The 23,874-nt window shown below is 41.3% G+C and overlaps 5 protein-coding genes across 11 annotated transcripts in view; 4 read left to right on the forward strand and 1 right to left on the reverse strand.

The window, feature by feature from the left end:
- Positions 1 to 204: 204 nt before the first annotated feature.
- LOC311268471 (uncharacterized protein) lies at positions 205 to 8,395 on the forward strand (the record flags this gene model as incomplete). Its single annotated transcript, XM_084372146.1, has 12 exons — positions 205 to 432; positions 658 to 791; positions 882 to 935; positions 1,036 to 1,090; positions 1,924 to 2,049; positions 3,532 to 3,771; positions 4,010 to 4,095; positions 4,523 to 4,574; positions 4,753 to 5,091; positions 5,679 to 5,796; positions 5,880 to 6,070; positions 8,370 to 8,395. The coding sequence occupies exons 1-12, from the start codon at positions 207 to 209 to the stop codon at positions 8,393 to 8,395; spliced, it is 1,647 nt and encodes a 548-aa protein (XP_084228272.1). The 5' UTR covers positions 205 to 206.
- On the forward strand, positions 7,064 to 11,919 carry LOC311267294 (uncharacterized protein). The gene is made up of 8 exons (XM_084370280.1): positions 7,064 to 7,594; positions 8,370 to 8,444; positions 8,555 to 8,772; positions 8,891 to 9,059; positions 9,223 to 9,558; positions 10,225 to 10,407; positions 10,559 to 10,676; positions 10,764 to 11,919. Exons 3-8 carry the CDS (start codon positions 8,557 to 8,559, stop codon positions 10,978 to 10,980), a joined length of 1,239 nt encoding a protein of 412 aa, XP_084226406.1. The 5' UTR covers positions 7,064 to 7,594; positions 8,370 to 8,444; positions 8,555 to 8,556; the 3' UTR covers positions 10,981 to 11,919.
- A 126-nt stretch (positions 11,920 to 12,045) lies between these two features.
- On the forward strand, positions 12,046 to 17,899 carry LOC311267295 (uncharacterized protein). 5 transcript variants are annotated; one of them, XM_084370282.1, is made up of 9 exons: positions 12,046 to 12,109; positions 12,284 to 12,365; positions 12,792 to 12,855; positions 13,009 to 13,226; positions 13,340 to 13,508; positions 15,257 to 15,589; positions 16,133 to 16,315; positions 16,467 to 16,584; positions 16,672 to 17,899. In XM_084370282.1, the coding sequence occupies exons 4-9, from the start codon at positions 13,011 to 13,013 to the stop codon at positions 16,871 to 16,873; spliced, it is 1,221 nt and encodes a 406-aa protein (XP_084226408.1). In that variant the 5' UTR covers positions 12,046 to 12,109; positions 12,284 to 12,365; positions 12,792 to 12,855; positions 13,009 to 13,010; the 3' UTR covers positions 16,874 to 17,899. The 5 variants fall into 5 exon arrangements, with proteins under 5 accessions (XP_084226408.1, XP_084226407.1, XP_084226410.1 ...); XM_084370281.1 differs by lacking the exon at positions 12,046 to 12,109 and having other exon boundaries at positions 12,140 to 12,365; XM_084370284.1 differs by lacking the exon at positions 12,046 to 12,109 and having other exon boundaries at positions 12,140 to 12,365; positions 13,009 to 13,141.
- On the reverse strand, positions 17,809 to 20,397 carry ccdc97 (coiled-coil domain containing 97). 2 transcript variants are annotated; one of them, XM_084370287.1, is made up of 7 exons: positions 19,963 to 20,397; positions 19,683 to 19,859; positions 19,280 to 19,439; positions 19,060 to 19,148; positions 18,797 to 18,980; positions 18,563 to 18,686; positions 17,809 to 18,082 (listed from the first exon to the last, which is right to left on the reverse strand). In XM_084370287.1, exons 1-7 carry the CDS (start codon positions 20,119 to 20,121, stop codon positions 17,938 to 17,940), a joined length of 1,038 nt encoding a protein of 345 aa, XP_084226413.1. In that variant the 5' UTR covers positions 20,122 to 20,397; the 3' UTR covers positions 17,809 to 17,937. The 2 variants fall into 2 exon arrangements, with proteins under 2 accessions (XP_084226413.1, XP_084226412.1); XM_084370286.1 differs by having other exon boundaries at positions 19,945 to 20,394.
- A 59-nt stretch (positions 20,398 to 20,456) lies between these two features.
- The window catches only part of LOC311267290 (myocardin-related transcription factor A-like), a 47,851-nt gene continuing 44,433 nt past the window's right edge, over positions 20,457 to 23,874 (forward strand). For both annotated transcript variants that reach the window (XM_084370267.1, XM_084370269.1), the window contains exons 1-2: positions 20,457 to 20,532; positions 21,883 to 22,048. The gene's annotated coding sequence lies outside the window, so the exon portion shown is untranslated. The remainder of the gene's footprint in view (positions 20,533 to 21,882; positions 22,049 to 23,874) is intronic.

Consider the following 23,874-nt stretch of genomic DNA (forward strand, 5'->3'; position numbering starts at 1 on the left):
GGGTGCGACGCCCCTGTTTCGTATTGTTTGCTTAAGTTGCACTTGCAATTTGCAGCTCTCTCGGCCAACACAGAAAGGGCTTTTCCAAAAGTAAGCATGCACAGAATAAAGTTATCATAGAAAGAACTTCATTGAACGCAGCGCCAGCAGTCTAATAATTCAACTGTTTGCTTATGTTTTTGTTTTTTTATATGAAAGAGGACTGAATGGAGAGGAAAAGATCTCGGTCGGGGATCTTGTATGATGAAGAGGAAGAGTACAGGAGAATAAGCCCAAGAAAAAAGAAAAGCATCCAATATCATGAGTATGGCAATGGTGATGATGACGTTGAGGAAGAGGATGAGGACGAGGAAGAAGAAGACGACGAGGAAGACACTGAGCAGCCAGGCCCATCCACCCAGAACACCCACAACCAGACTACACAAGAAAATAGTGAGTTTTTAGAGCCATGTGATAAATTAAACATCCACTGATCTTTTATTAATATGTTTTTCTCGAGTACTGTTAATAAATATAACCGTAACCTGTGGAAGCAAAAAAGGCGTCCTGGATAACGAAAAGCTGAAAAGAGGTATTATTTTTCTTATTTCCTTATTCCTTCATCCTTTGTCTGTTTTGTTTCTAATCTGTGTTGCTGTATGGGGATGCTCCGTTTAGGTGAGGAGTGTATTAAATGCAACGACCGCTGGTATTCTCCCCCTGCGTTCGAGGACTTTGGAGGAAAAAGCAATCATAGAAAATGGAAAGCAAGTATTTTGTATAAAAATGAGCCTCTACAGTGTTTGTTTGAGGTAAGATTCTCTCTTTAAAGACTCTTTATTCAATACAACCAGAACAGACAGTAAATAAACTGCTTAACTAACTTGTCACTATTATCACAGAGGGGTGACTTAACCACCAAGGGATTTGAAAGGAGAGGAGCTGAGCCTAAAAAGGTAGCTGAACAGCAGAATATAATGTGATTCTGCTTTTGTAAAACAATGCACCTTTGACAGTGATGATGAGTCTTGTATGTCTTTTTCTCATTTCTCCCAGCAAAAGAAAATCCCATCACCAAATCTAATCCAAACTTTGGACAGCTCCTCTGAAGGTTTGTCTGTGCTTAACTGTAACTTCAAGTTAAATCAGAAGAGAGTGGTGTAGGGATAACCCCTGGCTACCTCAACAAAAATCAGACTTTTGACCTAAACGTCACCAGCGCTAAGCGACACAACAAAATAACTATACACGTTTTCTGTAAATTGATAATGCGATAAGTTGTACTTCTTTTATGTCGTAGAACAAAGTTAGTAACTGTCTTAAGCCTGTGTTAGCCACAGATGTTCTTTCAGGCCTTTAACCAAAGACCAAATTCAAAAACCCATTTACTTTGAGACGAGAGAACCGTATGTGCAAAAATGCAAACTGATTTCTGGATTGTAGGAATCATTACTACAGCACTGTATGGGAACGAAGAACAGCAGAGTGCATACAAAGTTGATATTATTCATTTGGTAAAGTTGCAATTTGTAAGATATGGCCAGAATTTTAGTTTAAATCATTCCAACAATGAACTAACAATATCAACAGAGTGTGAATAAGAGATGTCTACTTAAGTTAGCATGCTAATCAGCTAGCCCCGGCCTGTACTGTGTAGTAGTACCACATGGTACTGTATCACAAGAGGTTTGCTTCTTAGCAGCGCCACCCCTCCCTAAACGCAGAACACGCGCTGTGCGTAGGGCCCCATGATCCGTGGGGGCCCCCATTTTGCGCAAGGGGACGCATTCTCTGCAAATGCGCAAAGGATGCGCATCGCTGCCGTGAGGCGCGCGTAGAGCACCGAGTCAGCCCGAGGCAGGAGAGAAAAAAAAAAGAGACAAGTAATCTGACACCGCACACGTTGCCGCAATGATTGACAGCACGCAGCATCTGACCAATCAGCGGTCAGATGCGCCGACAGGCAGTTGTATGCAGGTGGAGAGATGGCCTCCAAACGGCAATATGAATCGGGAGCAAGCACAAGAAAGAAAAAGTCTAAACAAGAGGAGGCTCGTGCTTCACTTGAAGGTGGGTATGTTGTTGAAATAAAAAAGAAAACTTTGTGGCATAAACAGCCCAGCTGCTAGCCTGTTAATCATGAGACATAAGAGAGGATAATTCTGTCTAGATGTGGACTGGAGATAACATTTTCCAGCGGCCCTGATTATCATTTATTGAATGTCTTGTTAACTGCTATACATTCACCTCTGTTGAAAAAGGAGCGGTTAACTGACCAGTTGGTGGTCTTATGTTGGCTCAGGTTTATAGCCTATCAATCTATGCTATCAATAGAAGTTTTGGGCTATTTTTATGGAGGTAAAATGTCGCCATCTCTTGGTGAATTTAATTCATAACAGTATAAGATTAGATAAAATAAGATAAATTAAGATAATCCTTTATTTGACCCACAATGGAGAAATTCAAAGCGTTGCAGCAGCAAACAGCAGTGTAGGAATATAGAACCTAAGTACTAAATGTAAAAATAAGTATCTAAAAATATTTAAATATAGAAATATCATCAAATCAAATCATAATGATTATTATTAGTTGTAGTCATATTTGCATTAATTGCATTTTAATCTTTGTGAGGAGGCTAGTCCCATTGCAGTAACTCTCCCTGTTACAGTTGCCTTTGCTGAGCAAAAACTGAAGCTCATCAATGGCGCTAGAACGCTTGAGTGGCCTGGCTATCATAGAGATCAACTCAGAAGTGGCACAGCAGCTGTCATATGATGACCTCATTGATGACTTTGCATCCAGAAAATGCAGACGTGTGCATCTGTAAAAGGCTTGTTCCATTGTTGAAAGAGTCATTTTGTAATGGGGAGGGGGGGCCTCAAAATAAAATTCTGCTTAGGGCCCCAATTTGGCCAGGGGCGGCCCTGCTTCTTAGTCTAATAAGTAATTAAAATAAATTCACAAAATGTCAAGAAAGGAGGTATTTCAACACCTATTTTCAAAAAATACAACTGTCCACTGTCTGAATTCAAGTTTCTCTCTAGCTTTAGCAATTAAGCTAATCATGGCTCGAAAACTAAGATTAGTTTAACTGCCTTGTTAACTCATCGTTAAACACGCTTCATTGAAACTCGCCAACACAGTCTTAGGTTTGGTAGAAAGAAATCCTCGATTCACAGGGTAAGGTGTGAAAATATTCCGGCTATATGTGCTGTTTTTCCCGCTGCTGATGCCCTACTGGCCCCGCCGGCATGTCTTCTCTTCATTGAAGTCATATTGCGGGTCAGAGCCGCTGTAAATCATCTGAGGTGCAGGCAGACTTCCGCCAGCTAAAAGGGCCACTTAGCATCACGGCTATCTGAGCTACTTGCTAATGGCAGCTAGTTGCTAGCCAAAGATAGCTGCAGGAATGAGTATACCTAGCAGCAGTAGGCTATATGTGTTATACTGCCCTCTATAGTTTGGGAGCTTTGAATTCTGAACATTTCTTACAAATTACACCATTAAGGATTACTTAAAGTGTACTATTTTATTATTTTATCCCTGTCAAAGACTCAGAGATACACACTGCAGAAGAAACTGATGAAGAGATTGTTAAAGATGAAGACTGGCTGCCAAGCAGTGAAGATTTGGTACTGGAGGCAGAAGAAGAAAGGGTCGAGGCTGAAAATGGAGGAGAGGTTGTAGACTCAGATGTTGACACGAGTAAAGAGGAGGATGAAATGGGAGAGGGAGAAATGGAAGACGAGGATGTGCCTTCTGGTGGTGATAATGACAGCAGTGTTTCCGAAGGTGACGTTACCTGATCATCATCTTTAGAAATACCATTTAACTTGTAACTTTATTTTTTATTTGTATGGCACTTTTCATACATATAGCAACACAAAGTGCCTCACAGAGGATAACAACATAAAAGAAAAACTGAGAACAACAAAGAATAACCTTAAAAACCCCATTACTTAAATTAATGTCAGAATGTTAGGTTGCTATGCTTTTCTTTGCAGATGTATGAATGTCACTCTTCTTTCAGAAAGGGAGCCGAAAGGTATCTTTTCAACACCTGTGAAAAGTGCATTGCGGATGAAAGTAAAAGTTGTCATTGAAAAGCTTCCAGAGGTAAGATGGGGAGAAACTGTGGCATAATTTCCTTTTTTGTGTGTATGTGCATCTTCCTCTGTAATATGTCTCAAAGCTGGCATCATGGTTCCTTGTTGCGGTGGTATTGTGCAATCTGTGTGTGAAAATTGCCAAAGATTTAACAGTTCCTTTAGTTTTAAGAGGATTCAACAACTATTGGATGGAATGAAGAATGATGAATTTATAGATGAAAGTCAATAATCACAATCAATGGTACCGTTTATCAATACTTGCCAACCTCCAGACATCATAGCCTAAATTGAGAGACCATACCTAGCTAGGCATCTAGGACTCTAGCCCAGATTTACTAGAATAAATACTGATAAATTCATGGACAAAATAAGATGAATTAAGTACAACAAAGAGTCCGACATCTATGAGAGACATAACATGTTGTCCACTTTAGTTTCAGGCAACAACTGATTGTCAGTCCAACCGCATGGAGCCTCCACTAGAAGGTAATTATTGTCCTAGTTAAACAAAAAGAAGTTATTAGTGTATGAGAGTTGTAATTAAATCATTTCACAAAGAAATAAGTAATAATATAATACATTTAAAAAAGCTAATTCCACAACATTATTTTAGCTTGTGATTTAAGTGTTTCTCTTCTGTAACCTCGGTTTTATGTGCGAGCAGGCAGTTGGTGTGAGCCATTGGAGGACGGGGAGCATAATGGTTCAGGAATAGATGAAACAGCAGCCACAGACACTGATCCTTCACAGATGTCAGACCCACCCCTCGCTGAAGGTGCTGAGGAAGAAAATGGAGAGGAGTTCACACAAAGTAATGAAAGAAAAGAAGATGGACACAGAGAAATCAAAACTCAGACAAGAAATTCTCCATCACCTGTGTCTGCACCAGCTACCTCATCGCCAGCCATCAAACCTGAAACTGAGGACATCGAATCAACTGGCAATCGCACTGCCATCCTCAGTTCCTCCTCTACAGACACAGGTTTTCTTGGCGACATTAAAGGTGAGCATCAAATGTTTCACTGTTTTTCCTTTCTGACTTCAAAACATGTTATGTAGATTTGTAGATATGCTGTCCCTTACTGCAGCTAGAATTGCACAATCTCTGTGTAGAAAGGGTTGCCCATTTCAACAGTTCCTTTTGTGGTAATACTGTTTAAGATTTCAAGGACTTGATTGAATAATTGTATTTATTTGACATTTGGTCCCATGCAACGATGATCATGAGAAGGGAGAAGAAACAGGGCACTGTGAAAAGAAGGAGAAAGAAAGAAAGAAAGAAAGAAAGAAAGAAAGAAAGAGAAGAGAAGAGAGAGTGCTGAAATGCAGAGACGATGGATTAAAGGTTTTGAAGACTATGAAAATGCTAATAACGAGCATCTTGACAAGTCAAGACCTGAAGCCAATGATCAACCATTCGCAACTGGACATATTAGCGATGCTGCTTCGAACATATCACCCATACATAGAAGTGTTAAGGAAGAAAGCATAGAGGCAGTGTGTAAGTTGTTCAGAAACCGTTACAGAAGTGCTAAGAAGAGACAATATCTTTTGAAATATAAATATATGTACTCTGTGATAACTGTATAGATGTCAGCCCTGCCACTAAATCCAAGAGGGTGCTGGATGAGTGTAAATATCAGAACAGAGATGCCACCACCTCTCGCCGTGGCGCAGCAGACTTACAAGTGATGCAGCTGAAAACAAGGTAAGGTCTAAGTGCCATACTACTTGGATGAATAAAAATGCCTAATTTGCATGCAAAGCCACAAAGACATTTTCTCTCCACAGGATTCCCCAAACAACCCAAGCCTCAAACATCACTCCGTCCTCCAATATGGTGGAGGCTCCATCCTATCGGCCCTCCACTAGCTGTGATCTGGATACAATGGACCTTGATCAGCTGAGGAGAGAGAAAATAAAGATGCAGATAAAAGTCTTGAGGTTACAAGAAGAATACTACGCTCTGAAAATAAAGGGATGTAAAAAATTTTAATTGATTCACTGAAGCCTGGTTGTAAAGCTGATGGTTTCAACAGGACAATACGGTCACTCAGGGATCACTGAGGGTGTTTGCGGTCTACCAGAACACTCCTGTCACTTATCAACTTAACTACTCAATATTTAGTACATAAGTATATATATATATAAGTACCTTGAGTAAATAATTATTGAAATGAATTTACACTGGTGCCATGTTGGAGAACCACTTCCTGCTACACATCAATCATCAATCATTGTTGCTTTAGCTGCGAAGTTTTGTTTTAATATTTAAAATCATGTCGATGTGTTTAGTTTTTATGTTGAATGTTTTGTGCTTCTCTGTGTGTTCATCGTCTTTTAAGATCTTGGGACCATGTTGGATGGCAGTGTTTCCCTTTTACACATTTTCCTTGGGATTTCTGTTTTTCCCACGTCTGACATTTCATAAATAAAACCAATCGATACATTAATCAAAGCAGCCACTGGATTCAATTTTTTTGGACCAGCCATAGACTGTATATGAAGATGGTGGATGCACTTAGATAACAATATGAAGAGAATTACATTATATCTATACACAATATCTTTAATTCAGCTACACTGATTGCTGACAATATTGTAGGATTTATGTTAATAATTAAAAATTATTTTTAAACTTTTTAAACTAAAGTAATTTTCTGTATTTTGCTCCAAATATTTTTATATTGACGAATGTTTTTCTGATTTTACACCACGTGTCAGGAGGATATTATATTATTATTATATTTTTATTTGTTATGTTTTAAACAAATGCTGGCGGAGGAGTTGTAAACTTGCTGTATTTTTGTTTCAATAAAGTTGTTTAAAAAAAATCTGTCTGAGAGCCGCGCAGCCTCCCTGCGCCTCTTCAGCTGACAGGAGTTATTATTTTTATTTTTAGGGTGATGAAGTCATGACCCGCCCTCCTCCGTCTCTGATTGGCTAGCACTGGTTGCCTTCGCTCTCTGGGCTGGTCAGGTTTAGGCATGAGGGGAAATGATTGGTTTAGAGAGGCAGAGGTGGGCGGGTCATGCCTTTACCATCCTAGGAGAAAAATAGACAGTGAATATAATGTACACTGCAGCCATATCTCTGCTCCTTATGAGAAACGTGGCTGTTGTCTGTGGCTCAGAAGTAACTGGACATACAGGGCTCATGACTTCAGCAGCACAGACTGAGACTGAACCCCGCATCACCGATTAAGAGCCGCTGTTTTCAAACTTTGTCTTAGTTTAATGTCTGCAACAGGCTCCCTCTCTCCTCCTGGCTTGTGTGTCTCCAACCCAGCATCACGTCAAAGCGTGTAATAGAGCCGTCGACCCGCTAGAGGATACTGTGCTAGTATCACGTTTTGCCTCTCTTTGTATAAAGGTAGCTACAGTAACAGCAGGTGATCATTTCATAATACAGACAGTTCAGTTGTGATAGAGCATCTTTGTCAACACCAACGACTCCCCACAGACCAAAGAGAAGTGTACACTTTATCCAAGCTCCTTTCCTGCCAGGTAAGATGGAAATGCATGGCTTTTATTGCGAATGTAATGTTATTTACATTATCATTTGGCGGTAGAGAGCCTGAGGTGAGAGTGAAGGACTGACGTTAACAAGTTAGCTGTGTTAGCTTTACATCTAGCTTAAAAATGCTAGCTTAAATGTTGCTAAAGTTGAAGACCAGTGTTGTAGCCATGTAACAACAACATGTCAGACATGTGAGTGCGTGTGTCGGGTCCCGTCGGGTGGTATTGTTATCACTTCAGCACCTTACAGGTGCAGATGTGGAGGACTGGTGAATAATTGGCTAATTAATTGATCACAGCAGTCGGTAATGACAGCATATTGATGGTGAAAGGTTGATAAACCTTTGCTGCGTTTGCTCTCGCGAGAGCTGTTGACGATACAGTGGCAGTGGAGCTCTTCCCTGTGTGGACTGCACTGTCTGCTCTCCACTCTCCTCCTGGTTTTACACAGTCCTGCAAGAAGTTACTAACATTGTCACATGTTTGCAGTAACGAGAGAATGATCCTGTTGTCTTGATGATTCATTGAATTAATTCCAATTAATCCAAATCAAATCAGTACACATAAGTTGACCACAAATATCTACTTCCTTTGTTTTTTGCTGACATTCATGCCGATAACCTGATGACTAAATACAGAACCTTTAAGAGGTTGTGTGATGCACACATCAGTTATCTTCATTTTGTGAGTTGATAATATGAGGATTCCAGGAAGGCCTGCTGCAGTTGACATAACCATGTTTTTGTCGTCCTTTCTCCAACAGCTCCTGTTGATACCCGCCACTGTTAACCCTGTGACATCCATCCATACCTCCTATATTAAAAAACCAACAGCTCAAGTCAGTGTTGCTTCTTATCCTCTCACTGCTTGTTAGAATGTAAGAATTACGTCCCCCTAATCTTTTTCTGTGTCTTTGTTTGTCTCTCTCCTTTACTTTATCTCCGATAGAAATGCCAAGCAACGGCTCAACCACCAAAAGGTGTGTGTTCTGCCACACACAGCTAGGTGTGGCCTGCAAAACCTGCAAGGCGTGCAAGGCAGAGCAGCCACGTAAGCTGAGGCTCAAAAGGAAAATGGACAGGTTTGATCAGAAGCGTGACAGCTGGGTCCACTCCCATCAAAAATATCATACCGTCTCTCATATCCGGGACGAAGCGTACATGTTGGTATGCGATTGCTTTTATTTTCATCATGCAGTTCAATTCCCAAATGTTCCTCAACATTTTTTTATATTGATATCTTTTACTGTCTACTATTTGTGTGTGTGTGTGTCCTTGTTTTTAGCTGGAAAAACTGCAAGCCCTGGGAATCAGGGCTGTTTTGCTTATGGCAAGGCCAGTCAGAAAGACAAATGCCTGGCTGTCTGAGGTCTTGACACCCCGCTGCGAGCTGACTGAGACATCAAGTACATTTCTGCAAAGGATGAAGGACGTCTATGATATTGTTGTTAAAGGTAAGAATGTTCTGTTATTTATTTTTTAGAATAGTCTTGTATTTGATTCCTTGCGTCCCTGTCACAGATACATTAGACAGATAAATTAATTAATTCACCAACTGAACTCTGATGGGGATTGAAGTATTATTACTCTAAATAATTCAGTACTTCTCCAATGGAGGCTGGACCCCACAAGGTGCTCCAGGACAGCTGGACGAATCCTTCTCAGCTCCAGTTGAACTCCCAACTAGACCACACGTGGCCTCAGCAGATCTCCAGGCAGCACTGGCCCTGCTTGAACCCCCAGCAGCCTCAATTGGACCACCGACGGCCCTGAGTCAACCACCAGCAGCCCCAGTTGACCTCCCAGCAGCTCTGTTTGGACAACTGAGGTCCGCAATTGGACATCCAGCAGCTCTGTTAGGACCCTTAGCACACCACGAAACTCTAGAGCAGCAATCTCTGGACCTCCAGAGGAAAGGACATCCAGAAGCCTCCCAAGTTTTTCTTGAAAAAGGTAAGCAGAGAAGGAGCAATATGAAGAGTAGTGGCAGTAGGCTTAGGCTGGGTTGTACCAACAAGGATAAAATTAATCAAAGATTAGTTCTAATCAGATTTCATTAAAACTTGGCTTAAAATGAGTAAATCCAGATTTAAAAATTAAGCAAAGCTTTGTTGCACAATTAGAAAATCATCTCTGATAAGTAACACCAAGCCACTGAACTGACATCAGAGAACTAGCAGCAATGAACGCTGACTTTGTTTGGCCAAAAAGCTGCACTTGAACACACCCCAAAGACTACAGCAGACATACAACTAGCTTGTATGTTCTGCACATGCTTTAGCGGAAATCTCTCTTCATACAACCAAGTAGACGTAGTCTGTATTGGTCACTCAAAAAGGGAGAAACTAAGGAATGTTGAAAAACAAATCTGTTATGATAAAGCAGCGTTTTTTCACACAACTCTCACTAATAAAGCCGCTTCTAATCGAGAATATGTCTGATGAAAAGTTGCAAATGGCACTGGGGAAGTGGTGGAGGCAAAAAAAACCCAAATGCTCTGAATGGGTGAAATCATTACAATCATTAATACAGTGGCTTTTCCTTTCATTTTCTGTTATGCTGAACAGCCAAACAGTCTCCATCATAAACAAATTTTTTGTATGTGTTACATCATTCAAGGCGGACTGAGAGAAATCAAAACCGAAGCAGGAAATTCTCCCACACCTCTGTACGCACCAGCTACCTCGTCCCTCGACATCAAAACCGAACCTGAGGACATCGAAACAACCAGCAATCACACTGCCGACCTCATGCCCTCACCTGTGCTGCTAGTCACTGTGACAGACACAGGTTATGTTGGTGGTAAGATTTCAAGAATTTGTTTTAATATTTTGTATTTATTTGACATTTTGTGCAAGTTGTTCAGAAACCATGAGAGAAGTAATTTCATGTTTTGTTTGTGCAAGACCAAAAATAGATTTTAAATTGAGATATATGTGTTGTAACTGTACAGATGGTGGTCCTCACACTAAATCCCAGAGTGTTATGGATGAGTGTAAATATCGGAACAGAGATGCCACCACCTGTAGTTATGATGCAGCAGAATTACAAGCGATGCAGCTCGACACAAGGTAAGGTCTAACTATCATATTACTGAATAAAGATAAATAAAGATGCTGTCATGAACATCCATGAAGAGATTTTGTTTCTTTGCACAGGATTCCCCAAACAACCCAAGCCTCAAACATCACTCAGTCCTTCAACATGGTGGAGGCTCCATCCTATCGGCCCTCCACTAGCTGTGATCTGGATACAATGGACTTTGATCAGCTGAGGAGAGAGAAAATAAAGATGCAGATAAAAGTGTTAAGGTTACAAGAGGAACACTACGCTCTGAAAATAAAGGGACATAAAAAGATGAATTTTTTTCACTGAAGCCTGGTTGTAAAGCTGATGGTTTCAACAGGACAATACGGTCACTCAGGGATCACTGAGGGTGTTTGCTGGTCTACCAGAACACTCCTGTCAGTTATCAACTTCATCATCAACTTTAATTCCATCTGTGAAAGGAAGCCTGATTTACTTCCTACAAACTTGAAACAGCAAAAACAGGTACAGGTGATGCAAAATAACAAGATTCAGTATTTATTTAATCACATTCTTGAAACTTGTGGTAGTACAGAAGCTGCATCACATGTACAACATTTTTAATGGTTATGTGCCTCAATACTTGTGTTCTCAGATAACAGTGGTCCCATACTCCACACAACTATAATACGATCATTTAAAGTGCCTTAAGTGAATAATGTAGCTAGTTTAAATTATGTCGATGTGTTTTTGGATTTTAAGATTGTGTTGATTCGTTTTTTATGTTGAATGTCTTGTGCGTCTTTAGTGCGTCGCTAGTGTCTTCTAACATCTCTGGACCATGCAGGAAAAAAGTGTTTCCCTTTACATGTTATCCTTGGGATTTTAGTTTTTTCTGTCTGACAATTTATAAATAAAATCAAACAACAAATCAATCAAAACAACCACTTAAATCAAATTCTGTGGCAAGCTTTAAAGTATGTTGACAGCTGACAGTATTTCCATTTGTTGTTGTCGAGCAATCCCAACACACTCTTCTCTGAAATGCGTGTGAATGTCTTGTAGGCTTACATTAATTCTCTGTTTGCATGTATAGACAAAAAAAGCTTTTAAATAGTGGAACCACACAAAGTATTACAAGATATTTATTAAACTTTTTAATTATTTTTTTGTATTATTTTTATTTGTATCTTTTTTATTCCAGCTGGCTTAAATTGTAGACTAGACTCAGTTGTATTCACAGGGAGTTGTAAACCTGCTGTGTAATTGTGTCAATAAAGTTTTTTTTTTTCCTCTTTAAATCATGATCCGGCCAACTCTGCCTCTGATTGGCTAGTACTTATTCCCTTCATTCGCGGGGTTGGCTTGGTTTAGGCGTGAGGAGGAATGATTGGTTAATATTGGGGTGAGAATATCACGATGAGCCAATCATAGGCAGACTAGGGCGGGCCATCACCAGAAAAATATAAATACACATGTAAGTGTACAGTTCAGCCATGTCGCTGCTTCTTGTGGAAAACGTGGCTTTAGTCCGTGACACAGAACTAACTGGACATGTAGAGTCAAGACTTTGAATGAGATGTGCTGTTTTCAAACACTCTGTCACTTGAATGCCTCCAACAGACTCTCTCTGTCTGTCTCCTCCAATTAGCAACCCGGTACTACGTCAAAGCGTGCAATAGACCCGCCGAGCAACTAGAGGATACCGTGTCAGTGTCACGTTTTGTGTGAAGGTACAGTAACAGCAGGGGGGAACTACATGTTTCAATTGTTTTTATAGCGACTTAGATAAAATTGAAGGAGTAAAAATTAACAGGTAAGCTTTTAGCTCTACAGCTAGCTAAAAGCTGCTAGCTTAAATGTTTGCTAAAATTGAGGAGGCTAAGCCTGGGTTGATAAGAAGTCTTACCAGTGTTGTAGCTATAAGACAATGTATTAGACAGGTCAGTGCACTGCCTGTTATTTAGCTAACATTCATGCAGTTAACCTGTTGAATATGACTAAATACAGAACCTTAACAAGTTGTTTGCATCATGCAACAACAGTGTAACAGTTATCTTCTTTATTTTGTGACAGTTATTTGTTAATAATATGAGGAATCCAAGAAGGCTCGCTACAGTTTATTTAACCATGTTTTTATTTTCCCTTTTCTCCAACAGCTCCTGTTGTTACCCGCCACTGTTATCCCACCCATACCTTCTATATAGAAAACCAACAGCTCAGGTAAGTATTTAAAAAAATATATTAAACATTTAAATATATCTAACCTAAACTCATCCGGCACATGGTATGTTTAAATAAAAGATTTATTCTACTGATAACTGATCTTTTTTCTGTGTGTTTGTTCATCTCTCTCCTTTACTTTATCTCCGATAGAAATGCCAAGCAATGGTTCAACCACCAAAAGGTGTGTGTTCTGCCACACGCAGCTAGGTGTGGCCTGCAAAACCTGCAAGGCGTGCAAGGCAGAGCAGCCACGTAAGCTGAGGCTCAAAAAGAAAATTGACAGGTTTGATCAGAAGCGCGACAGCTGGGTCCACTCCCATCAAAAAAATCGTACCGTCTCTCATATCCGGGATGAAGCGTACATGTTGGTGTGCGATTGTTTTTATCCTCATCATGCAGTTCAATTCCCAAATGTTCCTATATTTGTTTTTATATTAATATATTTTACTATCATTTGTGTGTGTGTGTTCTTGTTTTTCAGCTGGAAAAACTGCAAGCCCTGGGAATCAGGGCTGTTTTGCTTATGGCAAGGCCAGTCAGAAAGACAAATGCTTGGCAGTCTGAGGTCTTGACACCCCGCTGTGAGCTGACTGAGACATCAAGTACATTTCTGCAAAGGATGAAGGACGTCTATGATATTGTTGTTAAAGGTAAGAATGTTCTGTTATTTATTTTTTAGAATAGTCTTGTATTTGATTCCTTGCGTCCCTGTCACAGATACAGTACAGACCAAAAGTTTGGACACACCTTCTCATTCAATGAGTTTCCTTTCTTTTCATGACTATTGACATTGTAGATTCACACTGAAGGCATCAAAACTATGAATTAACACATGTGGAAATATGTACTTAACAAAAAAGTGCCACCTTTTGCTCTGATTACTGCTTTGCACACACTCTGCATTCTCTTGATGAGCTTCAAGAGGTAGTCACCTGAAATGGTTTTCACTTCACAGGTGTGCCCTGTCAGGTTTAATAAGTGGGATTTCTTGCCTTATAAATGGGGGTTGGGACCATCAGTTGTGTTGTGCAGAAGTCAGGTGGATACGCAGCTGATAGTCCTACTGAATAGACTGTTAGAATTTGTATTATGGCAAGAAAAAAGCAGCTAAGTAAAGAAAAACGAGTGGCCATCATTACTTTAAGAAATGAAGGTCAGTCAGTCCGAAAAATTGGGAAAACTTTGAAAGTGTCCCCAAGTGCAGTCGCAAAAACCATCAAGCGCTACAAAGAAACTGGCTCACATGAGGACCGCCCCAGGAAAGGAAGACCAAGAGTCACCTCTGCTGCGGAGGATAAGTTCATCCGAGTCACCAGCCTCAGAAATCGCAGGTTAACAGCAGCTCAGATTAGAGACCAGGTCAATGCCACACAGAGTTCTAGCAGCAGACACATCTCTAGAACAACTGTTAAGAGGAGACTGTGTGAATCAGGCCTTCATGGTAGAATAGCTGCTAGGAAACCACTGCTAAGGACAGGCAACAAGCAGAAGAGACTTGTTTGGGCTAAAGAACACAAGGAATGGACATTAGACCAGTGGAAATCTGTGCTTTGGTCTGATGAGTCCAAATTTGAGATCTTTGGTTCCAACCACCGTGTCTTTGTGCGACGCAGAAAAGGTGAACGGATGGACTCTACATGCCTGGTTCCCACCGTGAAGCATGGAGGAGGAGGTGTGATGGTGTGGGGGTGCTTTGCTGGTGACACTGTTGGGGATTTATTCAAAATTGAAGGCATACTGAAACAGCATGGCTACCACAGCATCTTGCAGCGGCATGCTATTCCATCCGGTTTGCGTTTAGTTGGACCATCATTTATTTTTCAACAGGACAATGACCCCAAACACACCTCCAGGCTGTGTAAGGGCTATTTGACCAAGAAGGAGAGTGATGGGGTGCTGCGCCAGATGACCTGGCCTCCACAGTCACCGGACCTGAACCCAATCGAGATGGTTTGGGGTGAGCTGGACCGCAGAGTGAAGGCAAAAGGGCCAACAAGTGCTAAGCATCTCTGGGAACTCCTTCAAGACTGTTGGAAGACCATTTCAGGTGACTACCTCTTGAAGCTCATCAGGAGAATGCCAAGAGTGTGCGAAGCAGTAATCAAAGCAAAAGGTGGCTACTTTGAAGAACCTAGAATATAAGACATATTTTCAGTTGTTTCACACTTTTTTGTTAAGTATATAATTCCACATGTGTTAATTCATAGTTTTGATGCCTTCAGTGTGAATCTACAATTTTCATAGTCATGAAAATAAAGAAAACTCTGAATGAGAAGGTGTGTCCAAACTTTTGGTCTGTACTGTACATTAGACAGATAAATTAATTAATTCACCAACTGAACTCTGATGGGGATTGAAGTATTATTACTCTAAATAATTCAGTACTTCTCCAATGGAGGCTGGACCCCACAAGGTGCCCCAGGACAGCTGGACGAATCCTTCTCAGCTCCAGTTGAACTCCCAACTGGACCACATGTGGCCTCAGCAGATCTCCAGGCAGCACTGGCCCTGCTTGATCCCCCAGCAGCCTCAATTGGACCACCGACGGCCCTGAGTCAACCACCAGCAGCCCCAGTTGACCTCCCAGCAGCTCTGTTTGGACAACTGAGGTCCGCAACTGGACATCCAGCAGCTCTGTTAGGACCCTTAGCACACCATGAAACCCCAGAGCAGCAGCCTCACAGCCTGAGGAAAGGACATCCAGAGGCCTCCCAAGTTTTTCTTGAAAAAGGTAAGCAGAAAAGGAGCTATATGAAGAGTAGTGGCAGTAAGTTGTGAGCCCCACATAACAATACTCTTTAACTGTAAATTTCAAACCATATGGAAAGGGGATGGCAGAAATGGAATTAAATAACATATTATTGGATTGGATATTGGTTAAATTACTGCAGGGGGATAATGTTTTTAACATTTTTATTTTTTTCAGAAATGTAAATGTGCCTGAAAAATACACCAACATGAATCGAACACATTATTATTACAAAGATATAGATTAAAAAAACATTTACTAACACAAAACTTAAGAAAGTCGACTCCATAATTCCTTGGAATCAGCCTAACAGCAGAGCCTGATTATCTTTAAATGAATAAGTCACCAATGATGTATAATTTATGTTTCAAGTTCTCACCGTGTGCTGCCTTCGACATCCCTGATCCTTAGTCAAAAGCAGGGTGCTGAATAAAGGAAATTGTCAAGTCGTGGTTATATGTTTTGACGGATAAAGGCCAGTCTCTGTTATAAATACATTTTTTTGTATTTGTATTATTATGCAAGGCGGACTGAGAGAAATCAAAACCGAAGCAGGAAATTCTCCCACACCTCTGTACGCACCAGCTACCTCGTCCCTCGACATCAAAACCGAACCTGAGGACATCGAGACAACCAGCAATCACACTGCCGACCTCATGCCCTCACCTGTGCTGCTAGTCACTGTGACAGACACAGGTTATGTTGGTGGTAAGATTTCAAGAATTTGTTTTAATATTTTGTATTTATTTGACATTTTGTGCAAGTTGTTCAGAAACCATGAGAGAAGTAATTTCATGTTTTGTTTGTGCAAGACCAAAAATAGATTTTAAATTGAGATATATGTGTTGTAACTGTACAGATGGTGGTCCTCACACTAAATCCCAGAGTGTTATGGATGAGTGTAAATATAGGAGCAGCGATGCCACCACCTGTAGTTATGATGCAGCAGAATTACAAGCGATGCAGCTCGACACAAGGTAAGGTCTAACTATCATATTACTGAATAAAGATAAATAAAGATGCTGTCATGAACATCCATGAAGAGATGTTGTTTCTTTCCACAGGATTCCCCAAACAACCCAAGCCTCAAACATCACTCAGTCCTTCAACATGGTGGAGGCTCCATCCTATCGGCCCTCCACTAGCTGTGATCTTGATACAATGGACTTTGATCAGCTGAGGAGAGAGAAAATAAAGATGCAGATAAAAGTCTTGAGATTACAAGAGGAACACTACGCTCTGATAGTTAAGGGACATAAAACATGAAATTGTTTCATTGGAGCTGATGGTTTCAACAGGAGAATACGGTCACTCAGGGATCACTGAGGGTGTTTGTTGATCTACCAGACACTCCTGTCAGTTATCAACTTCATCATCTCCGTCTGTCTCCTTCAGTGGAAGGCAGACGGATTTACGAACTATAAACTTGAAACAACAAAAACAACCTTGTAAGATAGTATCAACATGAGCAGAGATGTGCATCAGACTACAAAAGTGTAGTTTGTGATATGTTAGCAGTTAAACTTTCTGCAGACCACAGATACATCCAAGGTTGACATTTTTGCCAAACATGGCACATTCACATTGAATGCTTATTAGCTGACTCTCACGTCAGGATGTGGAGGGTATGATGGTGACGTTATTACAAGCAACAAGGCTGCCAAACGGGCAACTGCATCTCGCCACTGACCTTATGTTACTGTGGTATTTTAAATGTTGGGCCTGAAGCCGAGTGTGGCCGAGTAATGAAACGAGTAAGAGGAAATGGCCGAGCATTTTCCCTTTATAATCAATGTTAATGTTGATACTCTACCCACTGTGATTGGGCTGCTCAGTTTGGAACATGTTATTTATTGCTTGTAAAGATGAATTATTATTGATACCTTTTTTATGTGTATATTGTACTCAAAACACTTTTTCAAACTTTTATCTGAGAAACCTCCATTTCTTCACTCGTCTAGATACGATGGTGTAAAGGAACATTCTGGAAATGTAGCAATGTTTAGGTATTTTCAGGTATGTTTGTAATTTACACCACATGTCATAATCTGTCTCCAGGCTAATATGGTATAACTAGGTGGGTAATAACTTGGGGTGTGTTATACTCTTAACAATGAGAGTAAAGCCAAGTAAAAAAATTAATTAAATGAATCAGTGTCTGGTAACTGTAAGGTGACAGAAGAAAGAGGCTGAGGCTAATACAAACTGCAAAAGACCAAAAAACATTTATTTTGAACTACTTTTGCATTCAAGTGTGACATTGAAAAATAAAATACAAACACTTATTCTGTACATTTGAATTTACAGTTCAGTTGAAAAGGAAAACCTGATTATTCTGTCATATTGTCTTCCTCTTCATCATGTTCCACCTCATCTTCCTCCTCTTCGTCGTCGTCGTCTTCATCGAAGTATTTATCTTCCGCATCTCTGCTGACTATGTCCAAGTTGTCATAGTCTGGGTTCTCGTCCACTTCACTGTATTGGACACACACACAAACATGTAGTAACTTTTCCTGGTGTTCTTTTTAATGTAGCTAATGTAGCTGTGACTGAAAATGTGTTTGAATGGGATAGGTTGTGTTTTTTAAAAGCACTTTTTCTGCAAGCAAAGACAAATTTCTGCCTTTTACTCACAAAAGATAGACAAAGCATTTTTTATTCTATTATCTAAGGGATAATGCCCAACTAGGTGTCCATTACCAAGAATAAATGGCCGACGTGGAGGGGTTCCAGAGGCGTCCGTATAGCAAAAGTTAATTGACTCCCTAAAGCCAATCAGAATCGAGTGTTCACCCAGACCATGGTATAATCTACAAATGAAGCTACAAGGTGGCAACACAAGCTTAGCCAGCACTTGAGGCAGCAGGCATTTTTAAGCTGACTAATATGCTGTTAAATGACTGGGGAACACTCATGCAGCCTTTGAGAGCCTGTTAAGTGGGTGGCGTGACAGACCTGTAGTTGAAATCCTTGTCTTTGCCATCGAGGAAGCGCTGGTGCATCTGACTGATGAACTCCTCCCTGAGCAGAGCCTTCTCCTCTCTTGTGGGCTCCCCTCCCTCCTGCTGAACAGCGTCACCTACAGTAGGAACACAGAGACAGAGGTGATGACAGAACAGAGACTGAAGCAGACAGAGGAAGATGGTGGCGGGGTCTTTTCACTTTAGATGACCCATCACCTTCGCTTACCATCGTCTTCTTCATCCTCCTCTTCCTCCTGTGCTCCATCCTCTCTCTCCTGCTCCTCCTGCAGGCGATTCTGGATGAGACGCTCCTGGTAGGAGTCGAGGAGGAGGTGCGCGAGTCCTCCTGCGGCGCCCCCTGGTTCCCCCTGTGCATCGCCCTGCATGGCCTCCTGGGAGCGTTCCAGCACCTGCAACATTGGTTATTAATTACTGACTAATAATTAAAAAAAATCTCTTAAGTATGACAACCCTGCATCGCGTTCTCACCTCCTCATCAGTCAGGTACTGGCCAATATATTGTTCATACAGCAGCGGCTCCCTCATCCGCATTTGTTCCTCACTGAAATACTGACCCTCTGGAAGAGGAGGGAGGGCATTCACAGACATTTAAACACAGCTGAAGTAAAAGGAGTCAAAGGAGTGGCTGAGGAAGTCTTAACTGGTATTAATTGATATATTCTTTGTAGTTGAGAAAAAAGGCTCCTACCCCTCTGCAGGGCCCTGAGGGCGGCGTAGCGCTGGTTTCGAACCCTGGTCCTGTTGGTGCACGCCGCAGCTCGTCTCTGTATCACTTTGCTGTAGTGCTGAACCCGTGGATCTGAGCAGACGTGGGCGAACGCTGACAGGTCCTCTGGCTTGAGTAAGGCCTAGAAAAGATGAAGATGATGGTCATGCATCAAGTTGACCTGTTTGGAGAGGGTTATCAAACTTTCTGAAAGTGCAGAAAAGCATTATGGAGCAGCTCTCTGTGCAGGGATTAAGCCTAGTCTTAGTGTGTCTTTATAGTCCACAACCAGTCTTCATTTTCATGAATTTATTAATTGTACTTTTTGATTGTGTGTAGTGATGCACCCATGTAACCAGCCTGTATAGGAGCTGTGTGCACATACATGGTACCTCTCCAGGAACACCAGCGGCCTGCTCCTGTACTGCTGCAGCAGCTCCTCTCTGCGCTCCTTCGGGCTCAGCTCAGCCTCTCCGATCTGCTGGCTCTTCACTGGACTTCCACTCTTGGCTATGGCCTCCACCATGTCATTTACACAGGCGGACTCAGCCGGGCTCACGTACTGTATGATAAACAGAGACACAACAGATGAAGCAGAATATTAACAGAGCGTCGTGGGCAGATATTTACATTATATGTAAACTTACAGGTGCTGGTGATGTTACCTGGCTGTCTGGCCGAGGCTGCGGGGAGTCTGCGGGGGGCAACGTCAAGTCACATCTCCGGGGCAGTATCATCGGCTCTGGTAATTTAACGTCATCCTCGTTTACACGTTCACACAAACTCGGTTGTGTTTTAACGGGAGGGTCGATTTCACCCCACATAATTGTTTTTTATTTATTTTTTTACCAACACTACCTAGTGTGTTTCCAGTCGCTCTTAATTGACAGCTACGGTTAGTTTTCAGTTACCATACAGCTAGCTAACCGTTAGCTGTACGTCCGTTGTCAGATTATCTTTACCTGCACCTCCTGTAGTGAGTATGTTGTCACGGACACAGAAAGAGCTGAAACATTCCCACATTAAAATTGTAAATTAATTACGGGTTAATTATACACATGCGTTTCCCTTCACTTGTTTTGCTTTATGTTTTGCCGCCATGTTGGTCCGACATTAATATCGGTCTACTTTCCTCCGACCGAAAGAATGGTTCCGCCTGGTCGCTGACTCGTCTGAGCTGTTGATTTGTCGCCCTCTGGTGGAAGCAACTGGAACAGAAGAAAATGGATACAATAGTTAAGCAGTGCTGCACAAATTGTACTTCAGTACATTGTATCGTTTCAAATAAACGTATTGTGGAGTTTATACTGTTTTTTTATTCGGAGGAGTGAAACCTGTGACAGCACCATATGACTTTAATGACTGAAAATTATAACACATTAGATAAAAAGTAATCGATTGATTAGATTCATGTTGTAATTTTAATCTTGTAAATCAATTTACGAGTGAGTGCAGCCTCCAAAATGTGACCTGGAGTTATGAGATGGCTTCATAGAAAAGCACTTCAGGCTGCGTATTATGAATGAGGACTTATAGCTGCTGCAGTACATACATACGAACCATTTATGCAAGGATTAAAGGTGAACTGTGTAGCTTTGGGGAAGAAATTTTAATCAGAAGAGAAAGATCATCATTGACTGAGTTTTTTGATGCCTAAACAAACTAATTCATGACTGAATAAACTGAATAAACAAACTGCCTTTAAAGGACAACATAGTTTCAAACTGTTTCACTTTGTTTATATGTGGCAGACCCTGCCACCTTTCTAGCTTCTAACTGTTCTGGGGACCTTATTTTCCTCTGAGAACAGCTTGTTTATTTAGTCATGGAAAAGATAAATATTCCTGAGTTTGTATTATTACCTCATTAATATTGTAAATATTAAAATAACCAGTGAGAACACCTAGCACTAAAACTGTATTCTACAGAGTTGGAGAAATGAGGGTTTAGGTCCACCTCTCCTTATCTTTGTTGAACCAGCTGTTATTTTCATCTCTAATTTGTATTTCTATTTATGAGCCTACTTTTATTCGGACTCTTTTATCTCTTTCTAATGTACTGTATTTTATGGTGGTGCTAAACTTAAAGGGGCACTAAATAGTTTTGGAGAAGAAATTCAAACCTGGAATTGTAATATTTACAATATTAATGAGGTAATAATACAAACTCAGAGATATTTACTGAATAAACAAGCTGCTCTCAGAGGACAATAATTTTATTTTAGTAGCCCACACAATGTCGGAAAGGTGCATCATCCTCCTTTCAGGACAGGTGAGGCAGCAGGGGGGGAGCCACCATTGACTGTAAAGTAAAACATAAAATAAAAAAACACAGGGGATCCACTCCTACAGAAATATATCATATTAATTTAATATGTAAAATATAATAATTAAAAAGTGGCCGCTTCAGGTCAGACTGTCTCGGTCGGTCCCCCGTCAACGGGACTTTCTGTGCCGCGGAGCTGTGTGAAGATGCTGCGTCACACACCGACAGGAAGCTAGCTCCCTTTCAAAACAATACCAGCACGCCCTGTTCTGAAGCGTCACTGCTACTACCGCCAACAATAACAGTTTTATTTTGAAAAGTTTTAACAGGAGGCTCTTCTTTCCTCATCCTGGATGACTTCACGATGTGTCACGCACAAACTCGTCAGCCTCCGCGGACTGTTTGAGACTCCGCTCGTCTGTTGGATATAGCCGTTTGACAGAAACAGTCACATGGACACCATGCGGGGACAAAGTTAGCACGGAGGTACGTATTCGCAGCACATATTTGAGCTGACTTCACTGCACTGTGTGGACACCGACTCCAGGTAGACCGCCAGACCCACACTGACAGCTCCTCAGCAGGTCTGAGCGGTTATAAACAACCCGTCATGTTCCCCCTGTCACTGGTACTGACCCAGTAAATACAGGCTGTACTGACACTGCAGACTCTTTTAGCTGTTAAACTTACTGAAGTTAGCTCTTGACTAATGTCTTTACTATCAGTTTGTTTGGTTTGAGTCAACAAGAAGTAAATATCAGTAGGAGCACTTTTCTAAGTAAACATGGCCGTCAGTGGCAAAACTCTGGCTGAAGTTTTGAGTTTAGTTGAAGCAGTCTTTCAAACATATCCCAGCTGCCATTAAACACTGCCAGCTCACAGCTTGGTTGTAACAGTCCAACTGTGCAGCAGCAGCTACACATTACAACCATATGGACTGAAGTTTTATTTTGACATGTGTTTCTGTTTCCTCCTCAAAACATGGAAGTGGCAGGTTCCTCTGCACCAGGCCTGATCAACTGCTGTTAGTTTTAGATGTGAAATAAAGCAAAGGGCCAAGACTTTTACTTTCCTGATGTCTGACCTGAAAAGCTTGGACTTTACATGTGTCAAAACAGTACATCATAGTAATAATATGTTATAGTATACAAACGAAAAGACAAAAACAATGCACAACATTAGTTGTTCTGTGATTTGAACATTTGGAGAAAAAAACAAATACAATTTTAATTTAAAAACGGAGGAAGTAATATGTTTGACCCATGACTGCATGGGGCTTCCATATTTATGTGCTTATTGACAGACATAACTAATGAATGGGCTGATTAGCCTACTAACAAAATGAGCAAAGGGCCAGAATGAGGTTATTTAAGGGCCACATTTGACCCCACGGGCCACCAGTTGATCAGGTCTGCTTTAGACCCTGAGCTCCTCTTCTGTTTCTCTGGCCCGGCGTACCTCTGTCTTAGCGTGGTCGGTTGAGGTCTGTTCCTGAAGTGCCACCTTCAGCCCCTCATCCTCATTCACCCTATCAGCAGCATGATGCTGATGGCAGCGTATCACTGAGCTTCAGTTTCTCTCTTTCTGGAGCTTGTTTGTTAAAGCAGCTATAAGGAACCTTCATTTTTGTTGTTAATTCTGGTGGCCTCTTAGGACAAAAGATGATGAAGGTGAACAAAGTAAACTTTATTATAGTGTCGTACCGTACTACCAGACTACAGAGCAGCTTCTGTCCTCAGGCATTGAGACTCCTCAGTTCATCCGCAGCACTCCAGTTTTAATGTTGTTACTTATCCAACTGGTTTAAGTCAGAATCCCTGTGACAGACACTAAGAATAACTATTTTAGTTATATATCAATAGCCAATCTTCTCGCTGATGGCCTCTTTTGCTTCATCATCATAGAGAAGGATCAGTATTAAATTGAGACTGTTTCATAACAAGTTAAAGGAGCAATATGTTAGAATTGGCTTCCTTTGCATGGACTAGGAGCTCGGAGTACTGGGGGATTGTTTGTCAGTCAGTGGCCACGTCTGGAGGCCTGACCTATACTAAGTGGCTGATGCTTGGCCTCCTGCCTTTCCAGGTGATAGCGGTCTGGCTGATTATGAATAACCAACAAGAGGGGGTAGAGCACGGACAGTCAGTCAGCCTGGAGGCTGGCTGTGGTATTATGTTTTGTTTTATGTTTATCTGTTGGGTGCGGTAGTCTAGTTTTCATGGCTTTGTTTCAGCTAGGTTAAGTTGTTTCTTTGTGTTAGGGTAGAGGGTTAGCCCCCGACTCTGACGGCCCCGGCGGGTTGGTCTGGGAGG

Source organism: Pagrus pagrus, assembly GCF_965226575.1.
Source record: "Pagrus pagrus genome assembly, chromosome: 13".
Classification (NCBI taxonomy): Eukaryota; Metazoa; Chordata; class Actinopteri; order Spariformes; family Sparidae; genus Pagrus; species Pagrus pagrus.